Source organism: Erigeron canadensis, chromosome 2, assembly GCF_010389155.1.
Source record: "Erigeron canadensis isolate Cc75 chromosome 2, C_canadensis_v1, whole genome shotgun sequence".
NCBI classification, from domain to species: Eukaryota; Viridiplantae; Streptophyta; class Magnoliopsida; order Asterales; family Asteraceae; genus Erigeron; species Erigeron canadensis.
The window spans coordinates 30,641,778-30,659,870 of NC_057762.1; the positions used below are offsets into that span (position 1 = coordinate 30,641,778).

The 18,093-nt window shown below is 33.8% G+C and overlaps 1 protein-coding gene across 2 annotated transcripts; it reads right to left on the reverse strand.

The window, feature by feature from the left end:
- Positions 1-310: 310 nt before the first annotated feature.
- Positions 311-15,509, reverse strand: LOC122588413 (tetratricopeptide repeat protein SKI3). Of its 2 annotated transcripts, none has more exons than XM_043760522.1 (21): positions 15,398-15,509; positions 13,389-13,484; positions 13,096-13,302; positions 12,394-12,516; positions 11,318-11,401; positions 11,193-11,243; positions 10,055-10,147; positions 9,681-9,821; positions 9,519-9,599; positions 8,487-8,734; positions 7,875-8,046; positions 6,967-7,082; positions 6,824-6,881; positions 6,522-6,587; positions 6,195-6,401; positions 5,200-5,625; positions 4,685-4,779; positions 3,865-4,113; positions 2,454-3,076; positions 1,903-2,106; positions 311-1,087 (listed from the first exon to the last, which is right to left on the reverse strand). In XM_043760522.1, exons 1-21 carry the CDS (start codon positions 15,398-15,400, stop codon positions 924-926), a joined length of 3,507 nt encoding a protein of 1,168 aa, XP_043616457.1. In that variant the 5' UTR covers positions 15,401-15,509; the 3' UTR covers positions 311-923. The 2 variants fall into 2 exon arrangements, with proteins under 2 accessions (XP_043616457.1, XP_043616456.1); XM_043760521.1 differs by lacking the exon at positions 15,398-15,509 and adding an exon at positions 13,772-14,056.
- Positions 15,510-18,093: the final 2,584 nt, after the last annotated feature.

The window sequence follows — 18,093 nt, forward strand, 5'->3', positions numbered from 1 at the left end:
GTGTTTTGAGTTTAACTCAAAGATGGAAATGAAATGAAAGGGAATGAGTTATAAGGATTTTTTAGTTGATTTTGTTTAAAAAAATTTCTCCCCATTTTTAGATGATTTGAAAGAAAGATATGATGCTTTCTAATCATTTCATTTCCTTTATAATTTAAACTCATGAACATAGTGGTGGTATGGCTATCAAATACTTGTTTCCATATAGTGCCAATATGGTCTGTTTGCACAGCCTTAACGAAAACACTTCGGAAAAGATTTCTTTAGCTCTAACACAGATCAAGTTTGTTGCCACTTGCCACATTTACGATTTAGTGAAGACAAAAGAGTTCCGAAATATGTGGGAGTAACGAACATAAAGAGTACATTGTTAGATAATAACGTATCTTCTGTCACTATGGATACTTTACATGTACTAACAACTAACAATTGCCAAGAGAACTGTCAACAATGTTCTCTGTACACTTTGAGTTTAATAAATATGCTGCAGGCTTTCTTTTGTCAAAAATCAAAATAAACTACCAACCGAAATGAGCTGTTGCGTTAGTTCTTGCTTTTATATGTTAAAGATGTTGTCTGAATATCTGTTTATATGTATTGTTTCGAGTTACTAGCTCTTCATGTTACTCCTTTCGGGATATGCTACTTGTTGCCATTCTTTTTTGCACCGTTCGTCTACCTCAGACCAAGATTTTCAACTGCAATGGTCATAGTTTTAAGCATTGTTCAACGACAATGTTACATTCTCATTTCCTTTCCAAAACACCGCGTATTCCAATGCCATGTTTTCTCTAAACTCAAATTTCGTAGTATTGATTGTACATTTGATAAACGTTACAGATTGATGCCATAAAAGGTTACCAGAAGATGGTAGTTCCTCAAAACAAACATAAGAAAACATATAGCTAGAATCAAGGTACTAATCACGAATTCTGTAAAGCTTTCCAATATCTTGAACAAGATGGATTCATGTGTATTGCTTGAAGAATCCATCTCAAAGGATTTTTCTGATACTGTTTCATTCTTCCATCTTCGGAAGATTTTAGAAGCAAATGCATTTGAAGATAGACCTCAGCGGGCCTCCTCTCTGCACATATGTCATCGACAATTATAAGGGAGGAAAATAACAAAACTATCAACATTCGTCGACTAGCAAATTTAACCCATAAGTACAAATGAGTCAAATGCTCAGATCATGTTGTCTTATCTCAAGGGGTCAAATGGGTAAAAGAAATTTTAAAAGATAAGAGGAAAAAAAAAAGATGGCCAAGAAGGAAACGGTTAAAAAGGCAAACAAATCGAATCAAAATGTTTATAGTAGATGCATACAACATACTAAAGAGTACCTGAATAAATCACATTATCCTTGCAATAGCATATTTAGAGCTATGATTATTTACATTCATCTCAACCCAAACCATTTCACCTAATAAAAGGATTGATTCGATTTATACTGTAAAATGGTCAAATGGGAAATTAAAATTAGCTGTAAAATAACTAAATCTCCTAGCTAAAAAGGAACCAGGTTGAGAGTTGCTCATAGGACATTATTACTCTGTTAGTGCATACAAATCAAACAATTAGATTAAATTTACAAAAGACTTGTTCTAATAAATGTTTAGGAAATGGGAAGTGATATATACACAACAAACTTAGCCACACAAAATAACACTGTGCTTTATACGACTGTACACATGCAGAGTACCAGTTGTACATGTTGTGTGTAGCTAAATTACATTGATTGCATATCAAAAGGGACAAAAAAGGATACACGTCAGCCAAACCCTTACTATAAGTTACCCATTTTTACCCACTGACCTAATCTTTTTTGTCACTGTACTACTTTAGCAAAAATTAAAGTCACTGTTCAACACAAAAACTGTATTGAGATTAGAGCCAAACCTGGGGGCCAAGACGACCATTCAAGCTTAAGGTAATGTTCCCATTGGCCTTTATATCCGAGGCTTGCTTCTGCTTGTGCTAGCAACAGTTGCAGGATCGGTATCGGGGAAAGAGAAACATCTCTAGCTTTCTTCAGACTCCCAACGGCAAGCAGCAAGTAGTCTGAGTTGCATTGCTGTCTGGCTAGTTCCATACAGATGGCACCTAATATAAACCATAGAAAATTAAGATATGGTGTACATCGTGATGACAGCAATTACTGATCTTTTATGCCAGAGGTTAAACTATTGATCCGTTTACTTGAAAATACCAAGTCATGTTTTATCTTCAACAGGTTGAAAGTCGCCCAAAGTAAACATTTAGCATTTAAAACTACAAAATTATTTTATTCAGATAACTATATTGTTTAATAACAATTTTGGAAAACTGGACGAGAGGATTTCAGGTCAATCAAAACTTACCCACCCCATAACAAAACATCAACCGTCATGAACCATTTAACAACCCACCCATATTGACATCTCTAGTTTGTGGTCAATGATGACACATACCATGACACAAAAACAGACAGCTTTCAGAACCATTCAATGAACAAGCATGTGCAAACAACTCCTCGGCCCCAAGAAAATCCTGATTCCAAACAGCAATCAGGCCCTGGACTAATTTTAATATGGCCGTCCAGATATTCGATGAATACTTGATATCCTTTGAACATTCTTCAAACATCAATTCAATTATATTTCCATCTCTTTGTAGCTCATAGAGACATTCAATATATTTTAGACATGTAAAACCAATATGATAATCTGTTCTCAGATCCAAACATCTCATATACTCTTCACGTAAGAGGTCCCGGTGATCTTCTGCAGCATAGGCACGACATAATTGCAAGTGGGAAAAGAAGAGATACCCATCAGGCAGAGAAAGCTTTGAAGCACTTTTAGCATGATTTACGCTGGCAACCTGGTTTCCACTTTGTAAAGATATCTCAGAAGCACAAAGAGAAAGTTGAAACTTTTGATATTCACGAAATTCGTCTGAAAGAGCCAGATTAGTCAATCGTTCAAGTCCCATGCATATATGCTGAGGGTATCTCTCTTCACGTGCTTTCTGAATATAGTTAAGAATTAGCAGGTATCTTGCATTTTTATTCCATGGTTCTTGATGGTACCACCTGTTAAAAGTCAACAGCAAGATTACAGAACCATCTTTAGAAAACTATAGTGGTAACAAAAAAGAGGCACTCCATCTTTCTATCTCTCGCAATCAGGGGTTATCAGAAAGACGCAGCTCTCAGAAGTTTTGGGTGTTAGAAATGTGCATTATGAAAATGATTGTGATTTTTAATAACTAACCCCAGAAACATAATCAGATGTAATAAAACGTGTATGGGTGTGCTTTTGTTGTTTGAAGGTGTAATAATCAGATAATCAATTATTTCGGTGTTTGAAAAACTCTGATAACTTGAAAAATTAAATTAAAAAAAAAAACATTTTTTTGTGAAAAAAGGAAACATGTTTTATGAGAGGGGTGGAAGTCCATCAATATAGGGTATAAGAAGTAAGTAGGTAGCTTAATTTAAAAAGGGCTTGTTTATGTAAAAACAAAACCTTTTGACATTCAGTTTTGTTCCAACTGGTATAAGTTAATAATTTAACCCCTAAACCATGATCAACTGAGAAGCAGAAACTGTTTACCAACCATTAATAACTGGTCATTGTGATTGCAAGTCTCAACCATCACATAATCATATACACACCCCCATCGTGTAGTTATCAGAAACTCTCAAACACTAATCCAAAACAATCTTAAAGTTGAAATGTAGTCCCTTTGACAACAAAAACTAGAGTATAACCTTCTCTTGGAATGCCAGGATGAGATGAAAACTTTTATTAAGGATAAGATGTAAAAAGTATAAAAAAATATATAAAAAAAAAAAAAGATGTAAAAAGTAGATGATACCTTTGCATTAATTTAAGAGATCCATGCTGATGTGTTGATTGGTTTTTACAAGAAGGAAAAGAGTATTTATAGTTTAGATTGCCGGTTGTATAGCAGGCAACAGCACTGGCACCAAGGATCTCAGGTGCACGTCTTAAACTCTCTTCCTTGGGACACTCTGAAGGAGTATTTCTCACAGTGAAACATCTAGTAGACAAGTGAGTATCTTTCTGTTCATTACTACAGATTAAAAGATATCCCAGAAAGTTCCTGCTAACAAAGACATTTGTGTTAGACATCACTTCAGTAAAAGTTTATGAACTAAAAAGATCTTTAGACATGATTAAGTGCAAAATGACTAAATGGCTAACTATCATATATTTGGAAAGGACGGGTAAATTCATAACATCAATTTTAAGTTGCAATACTATAGACTGAAACGTTTTATGGGGCAAAAAGGTTTTATGAAGCAAACTCTGAATACTTAAAAAAAAAAAAAAGTGCATCTTTGTACTTTTCTCTATCCTAATTAATATAATAGAATAATCCACTTCAAAACTCAGAAAAATATACAACTGACAGATTACAAATCAATAAATCTCAAGCATTTTAGCTAATCTCTGAAGTTCAAGGGTAATCTAGTTACTTCACAGCGTAAGGTCAAATTTTAGTCACAGACATCTGCAAAAAAACATCTTGAGCGTAAGTCAATGTTCTGACTTTCCTACAAGACTCCAGGATAGCATTTTCCAGACATATAGAAATCATGTTTAGGGATTTAGGATTGGATAAGCAGCATGTATTCACTATTATTAATCACCAACACCGATGTATGATTTACCTTAACAGATAACTATTAGGGTATTTATGTAGAGTTTTCGTAAGGTGATTTATCCCATTCTGAACTCCCAAATGATCCTCTGAACCACTTTTTACCTGCAATGAACATAATATAAATTCATTGGCACTTCAAGTTTGGCATAGTAAAACTTACAGATTTACAGGTAACAATTTTGACCCACATTCTTTGTGAACTGGTCCATTGTAATTTATCTCAAACCGATTAAATGATCAAATCATCAAATAAAATAAGTAGCTAAAAGTGGAAGGGAAAAAAAGTTAGAAGCCATCAAAAGTCTATCTTAATAGATGCAGCCTCCAAAAGTAGCTAAAAGTGTTTATGCAATCATAAATAGCACCTTACAAAATCTTAAATGGACAAAACTGTTGGTGGTTAGGCCAACTTAATCACCCATTTCAACTCGGCCACTTTATAGCCAGTTGCCAATAAGCTCATTTAGCCACCTCTACAATTATTGAAAAGGAAAATCACGCAAGATGGATCAGGGAACGTACCAATTTACTTAGTGTTATTAAAAAATGCATTCCAGTAATTTCATCATGATTTGATAAGGAAGATCGACTATTGGCCACAACTTGCTCAAGCTGATTGCTTTGAGCCAAAATATGAATGGCAGATACCACAAAACTAACTTTTGAACTTTTGAATAAATCTGTGGGCATTTTCAGAATGCTTGCCATCACTGCTTCCCGTCCAGAAATGTAATAAAGCATTCTACATATGAAACTTATGGAGGTGGATGCCAACTTTGGTTCCAATGATTTGACACTAGCAGCTAGAATTCTCACAACAGACAAAGCCTGATCATTTTTGCCAAGTTGCCATGAAGATAAAGCATATATATGCAAACCCTCCCGGTCAAGAACACCTTTTTTCTTTAATTCTTCACATATTTGCACCGCTTCATAAGCTCTACCAGCCTGAATCATGTAAAATCTAATCTCATTGCCTTAAAAACCAACAAAAATTAAATTTGATATGCTAGTAGCAAGAAGATATCACGACGTACAAGAATAAAAGCACATATCATAAAAAAAATAAAAAAACTGGAAGTAGAAATTTGAACTCATTGCTTATTAATGGTTCAATTTGGGTTGTGCTATATCTCAAATATACAAAACCATATAAAGGAGAAAGGGTCAAACATGTTGAAACCACCAAGAGATGCTTGATGCATGCAACCTGCTAACCCTTTTTATACAAAGTTACAGATTACCATTAAATATTACTTTTGTTATCTCTACTACTAACCGCCGCCGCCCGCCAACACCACACCACCGCTACCACCATCACTGCCGCATTGCGCAGGTAAAATGCTAGTCATAACTAAAGTGTTAAGTATTTAGCAATCGTCTTAAACTTGGACGGCAAAGTGTTGGTGGGGTCAACCAGGGTCGTTTCAACCAATACTAAATTTGACACGTTAATTCATCCATTTCACAACCTCATGTTAAAATGTTTAAAAAAAGAAAGAGAAAATGGTAACTACCTTACAGCATGTCCTTGCCAAATTTAAAGATATATCAAGAAGTTTTTGAGTGTCACGAGAGGAAGTGTTGACTGCACAACGTGCTAACCTATAAGAGGTAATAGCAGATAGATAATCGCATCGGGCCTCACAAACAAGACCAAGAAGATTGTGACATTCGGGATATTGTGGTGCATGATGCAAGGCTTGGCGTATGGGTCCAAATACCTGTAACAATGATGGAATGTATAGCTTAGAACTTCTGCAGTGTAACTATTACCGAGTATATATGGGACAATCTAGACTATAAGAAATATGCTTTTCATGCATATACAGAGTAACAAGTACCTCCGAAGACGAAAGTTGACCAGAAAGCAGAGCAAGCTTTGCAAGACCCATCTGAAATTCTGGAAGCTGAAAAGAATGGCGTTGTAAGTGCAATTCTATAAAAATGTGCATACTTAATCAGGAACCAAATTTGGTTGAAGCATTCAAGAACAGAGGAGCTTAACTGTTTAGAACAATTATATCAAACCCCGTTCCAGCTTACACAAAACAAAATGATGACTTTATACATTCATAATTTATACATAAACGGTAAACCACGCCCATTCAGACGTGGAGGGGGGGGAGGGAGAGGGAGAGAGTACCGGCAGTATCTGGACTGCACGTAAACAACAATCATAAGCTTCATCTGCCTTGATTTCCCTGTGAAAAGAAGTATCTTAATACAGATGCAAAGTACAAACGCTCACTAGAACCTGTACATCACTTTACGGAGAGATTAACTTGCCTAATGGACATATCAGCTGACATGCCTGCCCACGGTAATGCAAGCGAAGGATCAATACTCCTGGCACGATCAAATGCATCTTGGGCCAATTTCTTTTCACCTTGCTCTCTGTACAACTGTAGAAGGTCAACAATTAGCCATAACATCGTCAACACATAATAGATATATTATTCTACACATTACCGGCTCTAAACAGTAACAATGAAGGAGTTCAAGCTATAACAGCTATTATTCTGAAAACTTTCACCACATAATAAGAACCAGAGATGGTAGATTCAACCCATTTACTCTTATGGGTTCATTTTGATTATGGGGTATCTGCAAGTGACCAAACATCCAAAAACATCCCAACTCATTTTATTCGGAATAGTATACCATCATTGAAATAATATTAGCATGGTTCCCAAACGATGCGACAGAAGTGAATAGTTTTTTATTCTTTCAATTTTTGTGGTTTCAAGTAACGTTTAGCCCTATCCAGCAACCGATGGCGGTGTAAGAGGGGAGAAAGGGTCGTGTATCGCCTTTTAATAGGTGGGAAAAAGGGTGAAGTGTCAGTTGAACATTTGGTTGGAAAAAACAGAGTGACATGGTGCCTTATGATTGGTAGCATTGAATCTTAAAATCGTAAGTTTGGAGTTAGGTTTGGTCTCTTACTTTCTTTTAGGTTAGGGGTAATCGTTCATTATACTATATATTTCATGTAGATAGACAAAATATGCAATTATATACAACACTAACTTTTGAATTAAAAATTGGACAAAAGTTGTTAAGGTTAATCTGACCCGCTGCATTTCGACATGTACAAAAAATTACACTATTTAATTGAAAGCCATTTTAATCCATTACCCAATTGACCAATTTGCCACCTCTAGAAACAATTTATAACAAGATAGTATAAGCTCTACCTTCCCAAGATATGCCCAAGCAGCAGCTAATGAGACATCCAACTGTAGTGACCTGATAAAAGCATGTTGTTTCAACTCCACATGATGTGATAAGCATCCCAATGCAACCCAGAACTCATTATTATGACTCTCAAGTAATAATCCCCCTAGAATCATTTTCTCAGGTAACTTCCTGCGTCAGAAAAAGAACACCACATAAAGAAGAGCGTGTTTAGATATTGCAAGATTCATTAGTCACAAGACTTACAAGATGAGGTAGTAAATTTTATCTACATCTTTGAAAATGGGTCAATTCAAGTTATATTTTGCCCTTAACGAGTCAAACCTGTATAGTTTTAAAGATAATTAAAAAGCAATCGGGTCAAAAGTCACCCAAAGACCGTATAACTTAGTATGCATAAAACATCATCAATCTTCAAGATATGGATTATGGCTTAAATAATGTTTTGCAAACTATATTTGAAATATTAAAATATTATTAAAAAACTATAATGGTAAATGAAATGTTTTGGGTCAACCCTACCAAACCCAGAAATCACCCATGTTAACTTGTGACCTAACCCACCCAATGCATTTATTTTGCCATCTATACCAACATGCAAAAGTTCTTACCTTTTGATAAGGTCATGATTCTCCTCCTCTTTAAAAGAGTTTATGACATCTATTGTGATAGCAATATCTGTGTAGATGTTAGCTTGCCATGGAGCCAAATGCAGAGCTTGTTGATAGGAACGTCTGGCACAAAGTGCAGCTGAAGAACAGGTATTTTTCCATGAATATATGGAAGCAGTCAAAGCTTTCTCATTTGTTTCTAAGATAATGTCTTCATCCATCCACGGGAAACACTTTGCATATGTAAGCTGGCAAGGACAGCAGTAAAAAATTTAACGTGCATAACATAACTTTTATATTGAGGCTGAGGTATGAACTGGAGTCTTGAAACTGATTACTGTGACTTGCAGTTACAATAATTAGTTCTCTTTTATGTTTTGGAAAACTAATTTTGCCTAAGATTCTAACTACCAGATTATTTATGGGTCCGATAATCAGTTTCATACAGGCTACATCAGAAATTATATTATAAGGTGATATAAACTTAGCTAATTAACCTAACTCGAGAGACCATTACTCCAATAGTTCTGTCTCCCAAGATGTTTTAAGAAGAACACACAATGTTGGTCATTTAATGTATTCTGTATAATTTGTTCATAACTTCATATACTCGGAAAATGTGAAGCACTAAAACAATTTAGAATCTGATTCCTACAACTTTCAACCACAAAAGTTCATCTAAACAGCAGTTCACAGCTCATTTACTTACAGCTGATATCTGTGTCAAGTTATTCAAAATCACATAATCACATTCAATTATTCCAGACACATGTCCATATACCGCCTATCCCCAGAACAAGAATCTTCGTATTTAAAAGAAATGCAATAGCTACAAACACATAAAAAGATGCAAGGACAGGAAACAAGAGAGTATAGCTAGATTAGAGAAAGAAAAACAGCAAGGTGATACATAACCAAGGAATAATGTACTCCGATTGCATTTAGCAAGAGAATCAGGTTTATTTTATATATGGGATCAAATGGTGAAGAAAAGTAAGCAAGATTATAACAGTTCTCAGTATATAGGTATACCTGAATATCACCATGCAACTTCCACATGGATGAAACATTTTTGGCCAAACATGTACCAGTGTTTGTGACATTTGATGCCTCCTACGAAATTATAAAGATTTCAATGAGGATTGATAGCTTTGTCTTAAATTCGACACAAATAACTTCTAGAAATCAACTTACCTCTAATATTGAAGCTCCCCATTTAAATGCACCTGAACTTATACATTCCTTTGATAACTCAAGAAGCCCACATCCAAGCCCATAGTGTGCGGCTACATTTTCAGATGATATCTGTAAAGCTTTCTGAAACTGCTCAACTCCCTTCACCCATAAAGCTAGTTAGTGAAATCTCCATTAGATGTACTGTTTAAAGCTCCCATATAAAATAATATTATAAATGACTGAGAGTATATGAGAAGGTAACTACCACACACACACACACACATATATATATCGTTAAATACAGAACAAAAATATGTTCTAATGTGTCACGAATATAATTTGATATATATGCAGAATTATGTTGGTTAAAATTGCACATGGCAGAAAATTACCTTTCGGTGTGAACCAAGCATCAAGAAGACATATCCGCTCTCAATCAAGGCAAATACTCTTGACTCTTCCAACTCAATAGCTCGAGCATATGACTAATTGGATAAAAAATAAAAATCATCGATAAATATTCAAATGCATTTGGAGCTTGTACAACAAAAACTTTTCCCTATAATCTATCAATCTATCTTATAACTAAAAGAGGAGGTTGGCTATACACTTGGCACTATTAATAACCCTTTTGGCCTAAAATTCCCTCCTAATTACTCTAAGGGTTCTTTCCTTTTTTTCTAGATTTTTTTTTTCTTATTAAATAGATGATTATATTTAAAACTCTATCATAAATACTTTCCTATCAAAACAAATCTTTTTAAATTTCAAAGATATATATTATCCTTAAAACTCTCCCAATAAATTATTAATATACAACCTAAATTTTAATTAATCATTTTCATTCATATCAATCCTCTCCTTCCTATCTTTTAAAAAAAAACACTGGTCATATATTTTCTCAAAAAAAAAACCTTACGGTTTATGTTTGTTCATTATTTGATATTGAATTGTTATGTTATTGTTATTTTTCATCTCATTTAATTTATTTTGTTGTCAATTGTAGGTTGATTATGTATGATAGACCTTTCCTCAAGGATTAGTTTATTATGTTATTTCTTCAACTTTTTACATATTTGGATTGTTTTAAGTTTTTATTTAATGTAATTGAATTTTATTATTTTTATTTTTAACTTTTAAGGGTTTTTTATTTTTTGATATTCATCTGTTTTATTATTTTGAGAATACCCGTCCATCGGACGGGGCTGAAGACTAGTATATCATTTAAAATTTGAGCCAATACAGATATCCTATTACAACAATTGTATGATCTACCCTATATCAATAGAGAAACCATACAAGCAGTAAAAGTGAATTCACATGTTCTAGGGTTTTTTTCCCAATGTAACCATCAACACTCGCCAAAAGAGATGAAATATTATTTCAAAGTCCTAGTGCATTAACTATGCTTGATATGCATAAAGAAACACACACACACAAAAAAAAAAAGAAGAAGAAGAAGAAGAAAAACAGAACTTATGGCAAAAATGGCTGCACAAGAGCTGATGAACAAATATACAGATAAAGTACCTTAATAGCTGCTGTGAACATACTCAATCGCTGATAGGCAAGACCTAAAGCCTATAACGTTAAACAAGACAAAATGAGGGGCTACTTCGAGGAGAAAAGAAACTTGTGAGAGGATGAATACAAACCTCCCATAAATCAGCAGACGTAGGATATCCTCTAATGGCCTGCTGAAGACTTTGAACTGCTTCAGACCATTTTTTCTGATGGACCTGCACAAGTCTCCAACTGTCAAGGAAGTGTTGCACATGTGTGTAATTATATGGTCGGGTTCAAAAGTAGAGAGCGTGATTCCCATAAGAAAGTGAAGATACACAAGTATACATAAAATATATGAAAACACTGTCGAAATCAATTAACCTAACTGAGACCCTCTCTTTTAACTTTCTCACGATTTTACATTGATTGCCAGTCCCTCCCTCTCCAGACACACATTTATAAGCATCACAGATATACTTGTAGATATAATATTACATATAATAGCAGGTATCCATAATATTATATTAAAATTATATAATACAATATAATACTACATGATATAACTACATGCAATACTATAAGTGTGTGTGTATAAATAGACAAACACACACAGCAAGTATTTTCATTTACCCGACTTTCTCAAAAATAACCCATTTAAAAGAGCACTATAAAACCTCCACCCAAGCACCCACAAAGTACTCAATCTCACTTATTTCACATACAACTTCATATATCAAAAAGTACCACTGAGTCTTTTTCAAGTGAAAACTCATATACTTTTCATTGAACTTCTTTTTCTCTCAAAGTCATTAGCTTCAATACAAATGAGAGATATAAGCTATGATTTGCAGCTATCACTGAGAAAAAGACATGCATCAAACAAGACATAAACTGAAAAACCGGTATTTTTGCTTGTACATTTAATATGTTGGCATACATCTATATTTTTATCCATCCTGTTTTCTTTCTTTATGTTTTTTGGTTTTGCCTGAAATGTGTTTCTCAATTAACACAATTTATTAAAGTAAGGAGTGTCAAAAGAACTGAGATTAGATATTTACACCTAAAAGATAGAAAAGTTGAACATTTGACTACTCTCTTGGGTGAACTTAGTATCAACGTTTATATTGCTAACAGTAACAGTTGTGTGAATCCAGGAAAGTCGGGCCTGAAAAGCCACAAAAGTAAGGAGGAAATATTCAGTAAGAAAGAATTAAAAAGGAACCTGCAAAAAACCTAGTCTGCGAAAAGCCCAAAACGCTCTTGGCGACTTCCCTGAAGCTTCACGACAAACGGCAATCTCTAAGCTCTCTTTTCCTTCTTTGTCCAACAAGTCACACATCAATTCCTGCAAACCAACCACAATGAAAAAAATCACCAGCTGAAACTTTTGATAATTGTTCTACCAACAATATAAAGCCATCTTTTGCAGCAATAACAATCCAAGTGAAGCCCAACAATGATTCATGTAAAATTAAATAGATCACCGTAAATCAATATAATTACCAAAATGTTTTATATAAAATAAGTTAGAAGACAGTTTTACAGTAAGCACTTGAGTACTTGACGACATGTTAGGCAGCATTTGACCTATTCGACCCACTCCATTTCAGTTGTTTCCCTAAAATCTACCCGTTTGACAAGTTTCCAATAAAATACAGCCCAAATTAACCCGTATTCATACACATGGCGGGAATTATTTCAAGTTTCTGTAAATATTAATTTTTGCATTTGTAAGCTATGAACAAATGAACAGTCAGGTCCGAAATCAATCAGCATGAATGGGTTAGGAGATCTTGCAGCAAACATATTAGATAATAGATATACACCGACCTCACATCACAATATGACTTCAGAGGGAAACAAAAGAAATCAATGAATGGAAACAAACAAAACAAGGGATGAAAAAGTTAAGAATGAAACTAACCCCAGATTCGGAATCTTGAGGAGAAAGTGTGAGAGCTCTTTGATAACATTTGAGAGCTCTTTGTTTATCAACTGAAACTTTGCTATAGTAATGACCCAAATACCTAAAAGCATTTGCATCTTGAGGGTTGAGTTTTGCTGCAATCACAAAATGCTCTGCTGCTTTTTCCTTGGCTTCTTCTCCAATCCGCTTCCAGAAGAGCAAACCCTAGATTTATATTTAAAATAACATACATTAATAAAAATAAAGCCCAAACATTACGATGTAATCTGGGGATATTAAAAGTTTGTTACGAGATTGAAATGGGCAGATGGATCGTCCGGGTTGGCAGCAACAGCTTCCTTCAACTGCATGAAAACAGAATCTACTTGACTCTCCTTTCCTTCATCCTGAAAGAAGGAAATAAGTGGAGCTGTTCAGCAGTTCAAAACTGAACCAAAAACGACAAATGCTATGAAAAGACCAAATAACCAAACTGGCATGAATGATAAAATAGTTGTGTTCCAATTTAAACGGATTTGGTTAGGGGTGGATATACAACTATGCTACATAAGATCCACATTAATATAAGCAAGATTTTAGATTAAACTTGAGTATAGAATTGAAAGAAGAAGAAAAATGAACACTTTCCTAATACTCTTGTCTAATTGATTATTTGATTTATATAATATCATACCTCGCCCTCAATGAATGATTGCCTTGAACTTGCCATCAGATCCCAAATTCCTAATACTAGTACTTCAGAGTCATCATTGAGTTTGACAAAGAAGTCTAAAGTCTTGGGCATGGTTGCAAATATCGGCCATATCGGTCGATATATCGGTGATATATCGGATATCGGCCTTCAACTGATACGATATATGGGTTATCGGCTGAACTTATCGTTTCGGTCAAATGTCGGTCAATATCGGCCAATATCGGTCAAAAAAGTTGACTTTTTTTTTTCTTTTTTTTTTATAAACCAAAAATAGGGTTTCTGACTTTAAGATTAAAAGGTATGTAAAATTTGCTTCATAACATAGCAATTAAGATTAAAAGGTATGTAAAGTTATGTCAAATTGTATATGTTGTTAGTGTATATATATATATATATATTTAGATGAATTCCTTTACAATTTAGGGTATCCGATATATCCCCGACATATCCGATATATCACATATCGGGGGTCGGCCGATACGATACCGAAACCGATATTTACAACCTTGGTCTTGGGGCATTATATGTTCTAAAGCATGACTCCATTCACTTAGTTGTATCAAGTTCTGACAACTTTAATATGATTTTTTACAACATTTACACTTCGATTAGCACATGATAAATATATATGATTCCACCATATAACAGATGTGATCAACTATCAACATAAACTTATACAGCCTTATACATAATAACAGATACAACAAAATACCCTAACTAGTTCTGGTAGCATGTTGGATGACTTGATACCACAACTAACTGATATTTGCTAATTGCTATAACTTTTAAGGCCAAGTTTTTTCAATTCCAAATTATCATGCTTTGCCACAACTTTGTTGTTTTTATATGCATTAAACCTTCAACTCTTATCGTTAGATAGATACAACCTCTTATAACTTGTAAAAAAGTGACGTGACAACTTATATGACCGTCACATCAGCAAAGATACCAGTCACCAAACATCACCAAATACATACATAGCAACAAATCTAGAGTTTAGAATATACATAAAACAGATACATTTAAAAACGCTTAACCCTAACTTTTATCATACACATAATCACAATTCAAAAACCAACATCTTTATAATACTATCCAAATTAAAAAGTATCAAAATTTATAAAAAAAATCGATGCTTTTTATTTGAACAAAAGTCAAAACCAATACCCCTTTAAATAGAAAAAGTACACCCTTCAATCCAACAACATTTGAAAAAATTAACAAAATCTTCTAAATTGCACTAATTACATTGTCATTAACCGTATTCAGTGAACGTAATAATCGAAAATCGCAATTCACATCAATTACTCAAACGACTTTATTGTATCTAGCTTAAACTATCCGCCCGATAAAACTAACAAAACTATACATTAACTACCATTCTTAGTTAAACAAAAAATATCATTGAATATGCACTATACACATATAACCAATAATCACTTGGTTAAACAATTATAATACAATTAACTAGGAACTATAGATTTAGTTTAACTTAGCAACAATAGTAAATTTAAATTAGGGTTTTGAAGTGTCGCATAGCCTTTTAAATTAGGGCTTAATGTATCTATGTAAAAGAATTGAAGAGAATGATAGGGGAGAACTTGCCATTGGGGCGATCGGAGATGCGAGTGCGGCGGTGGATAGACGGACGGCGAGCTGTGGAGATATTGTGTTTAGAGAGGGAAAAGTACAGTAGAGTATATACTGCGAGTGTTTATCAAGTGATGGTTCGTGTAAAAGGAATGGAAAAGATATTTTAAAAATATTTGGGTTCGATTTTTATTTAAAGGAAGAAAAGAAAAGATGGGAAAAGATTTGAAAAGGGAATTTTATAGAATTTGTTAAAGATATTTTTCTTCTACTTTTGGGATAATTTGGAAGGAAAGAAACTCCACTCCTTCTCTTCCATTCATCTCTCTTCCCTTCTTTTTCTTTCTTTTACGTATAAACTCGAGAACACAGGCTTAAAGTGATATATACTTATACATGGCCATTTATTATGAGTTTAGCCCACAATTTTAATGACCGAGAATAATCCCCTGTAAGCTTCGTTTCATTCTCATACACAACTTAAAATTGACCTATATTATTCAATCAACAAGATTTAATGAAAGCAAAGGCAAATCATCAAGAAACTTTTAGTACTCCATATAAATACTAATATTAAATTTCACCTAATCCATTCGGCAAGGAAATGGTGGTATTTGGATACGTGATGTCGCCAAGGCCAACAAGAAAGAAAATATGAGAGACTTGTAATTTTATAAGCTTAATCCATATAGTTTTACATTACGGTAATCTATTATTTGAAGTTTCGATATAATTGCATTATGGATTTGATAAAAAAGTGTTTAGTGAATTTAGAACCTTAAACACTTTGGTTATGGTGTTTGGCAATTACATTTATTGGATTGAAAATGATATATTTGACTTGATAAAGTCAATGGTGATAATGAGATTTTATAGCGATAAAAATGATATGGAAACGATGTTGTGGTGACAATTAAAATGGAAAGTTGAGTTAGTCCAAACACCATAACTCGACTGAATTATAAGAGTAAACTAGTGCGATTGTCAGGCTAGCTTAATAACCTAGGGTAATTGTGACAATTTTGATAGGTGCAATAAAGAGAATTGGTATTGTGGATTTATCTATATGTTCTATTCTGTCATGGGGGCTAATATGATTTGGAAACAAATCATGATTAGTCGTTGATTATGATGATTATGATGTGTGAGGCCACAAGCCTTGGGTGACGACTCATGAGCTTGGTGGTGTAATATGGATCCATATTAATTATGATGGTTAGTACATTATGTAAGACCCGGTTGACATTAACGTTCCTAATGGATTATGATATGTTGGGCCATGGCATGTATGTATATATGTGAATATACTCACCAAGCATTCGCTTATTGTTTATTTGTTCTTAATTTTTATAGGCAAAAAAATAAATAAAAAATATCGAGACAAGAAGAAGATTGGTTAGGAGTCTTGCGGTGCAAAAGTTTATCTTGGAGGATGTAATATCTTCGAGCTTATATCTGACGATGGGTTAATGATCCCTTATATTCGTGCCTTTGGTACTTACGTGAGCCCATAAGAATTAAAATTTGTTCTTTTTAACATATATAATTAATATACCATTTTCGGATGAATTATGTTTTAAATTTTTACATATTATCTTATAAATGATTATTGAAAATATTAAATAAATAAATAAATAAAAAGGGTTTTAAATTTTGGGGCGTTACAACATATATCTATATAACTATTAAAACAGTAGGAATCCGAACGTATCCAGAGCCTCTTCAACTTAAAGATATTACCACACATCGCCACGTAAGACTTTTTCTTAGGTGTCACTCTATTATTTATTTTTCCATTATAATTATAAAAAATTAATAACGCGCGGATCCTAAAACCCGGATTCTAAACGACTAAACCCATCATATTCCTGGATTCTTCTCCGTGTTAAACCAAACCATATACTCCATCGTTATTCTCTCGACACACACACACTCTGATGAATGTGAATCTATCAATCTTATTTTTTTTTTATCAAAGAAATTAGAAGATATTTAATCCTATTTTCAGGATTGTATAATTTTAATTTTGAATCCGGTCTCTATGTGTGTGAATGACAGAGGTTTATTTGTTTTTTGGTGAATAAAGAAGATGATTTTGATTTTGGGTTTTTGTAGTTAGTTTCAATACATCAGTTTTTATTTCATCTTATAGATTCTAATAAAAAGCTTTTCATGTTTGATTGAAAAAGTGTTTTTTTTGTTGAATTTAGATTAATCGAAGGGATGATATAGAAGATTGGAGGTGTAATATGAAGATGATGTTATATGTGAAGCATGTTTCTTATTTGAAATGCTTAAGCTGTGTACATGGAAAGTGATTGGAGACACAATTTTATAATTTGAAGACTTGTCTGTTGTTGCTTTATTTGGGCCATAGATCATTCCACCAGCCCAACACTTCCAATTTTTCTATTGTGGACTACATCAAATTAAAAGCCCATATGTGGTATTGTTTTTGGCATGTCGGTTGGAGAGTTCACGTGGGAAGGAAGAAAACGAGAATCAAAACTATATATATGGTATTATTTGCAATTTAGGGGGATATCTCTTTGCGGATCATCATAAATTTCGAGAGATCGCAGAATATAATTCGGCAGCATTAAATATTGAGCAGCTTTAGTTTTGTGTGGGGGGATTTGAGTTCGACAATATATATTCTAGTCGACACATATTTTTGCGGCGGAGGAGACGAACAGAAAGTCAAACAACAT

Coding starts and splice junctions, on each gene's coding strand:
- LOC122588413 (XM_043760521.1), bottom strand. CDS start 13,882: ATGCCCAAGACTTTAGACTTCTTTGTCAAACTCAATGATGACTCTGAA. Junction 9,822..10,054: donor TGCTTGGTTCACACCGAAAG/GTAATTTTCTGC, acceptor TTATGGGTGAAG/GGAGTTGAGCAGTTTCAGAA. Junction 7,083..7,874: donor CTTGGGCATATCTTGGGAAG/GTAGAGCTTATA, acceptor GACCTTCTACAG/TTGTACAGAGAGCAAGGTGA.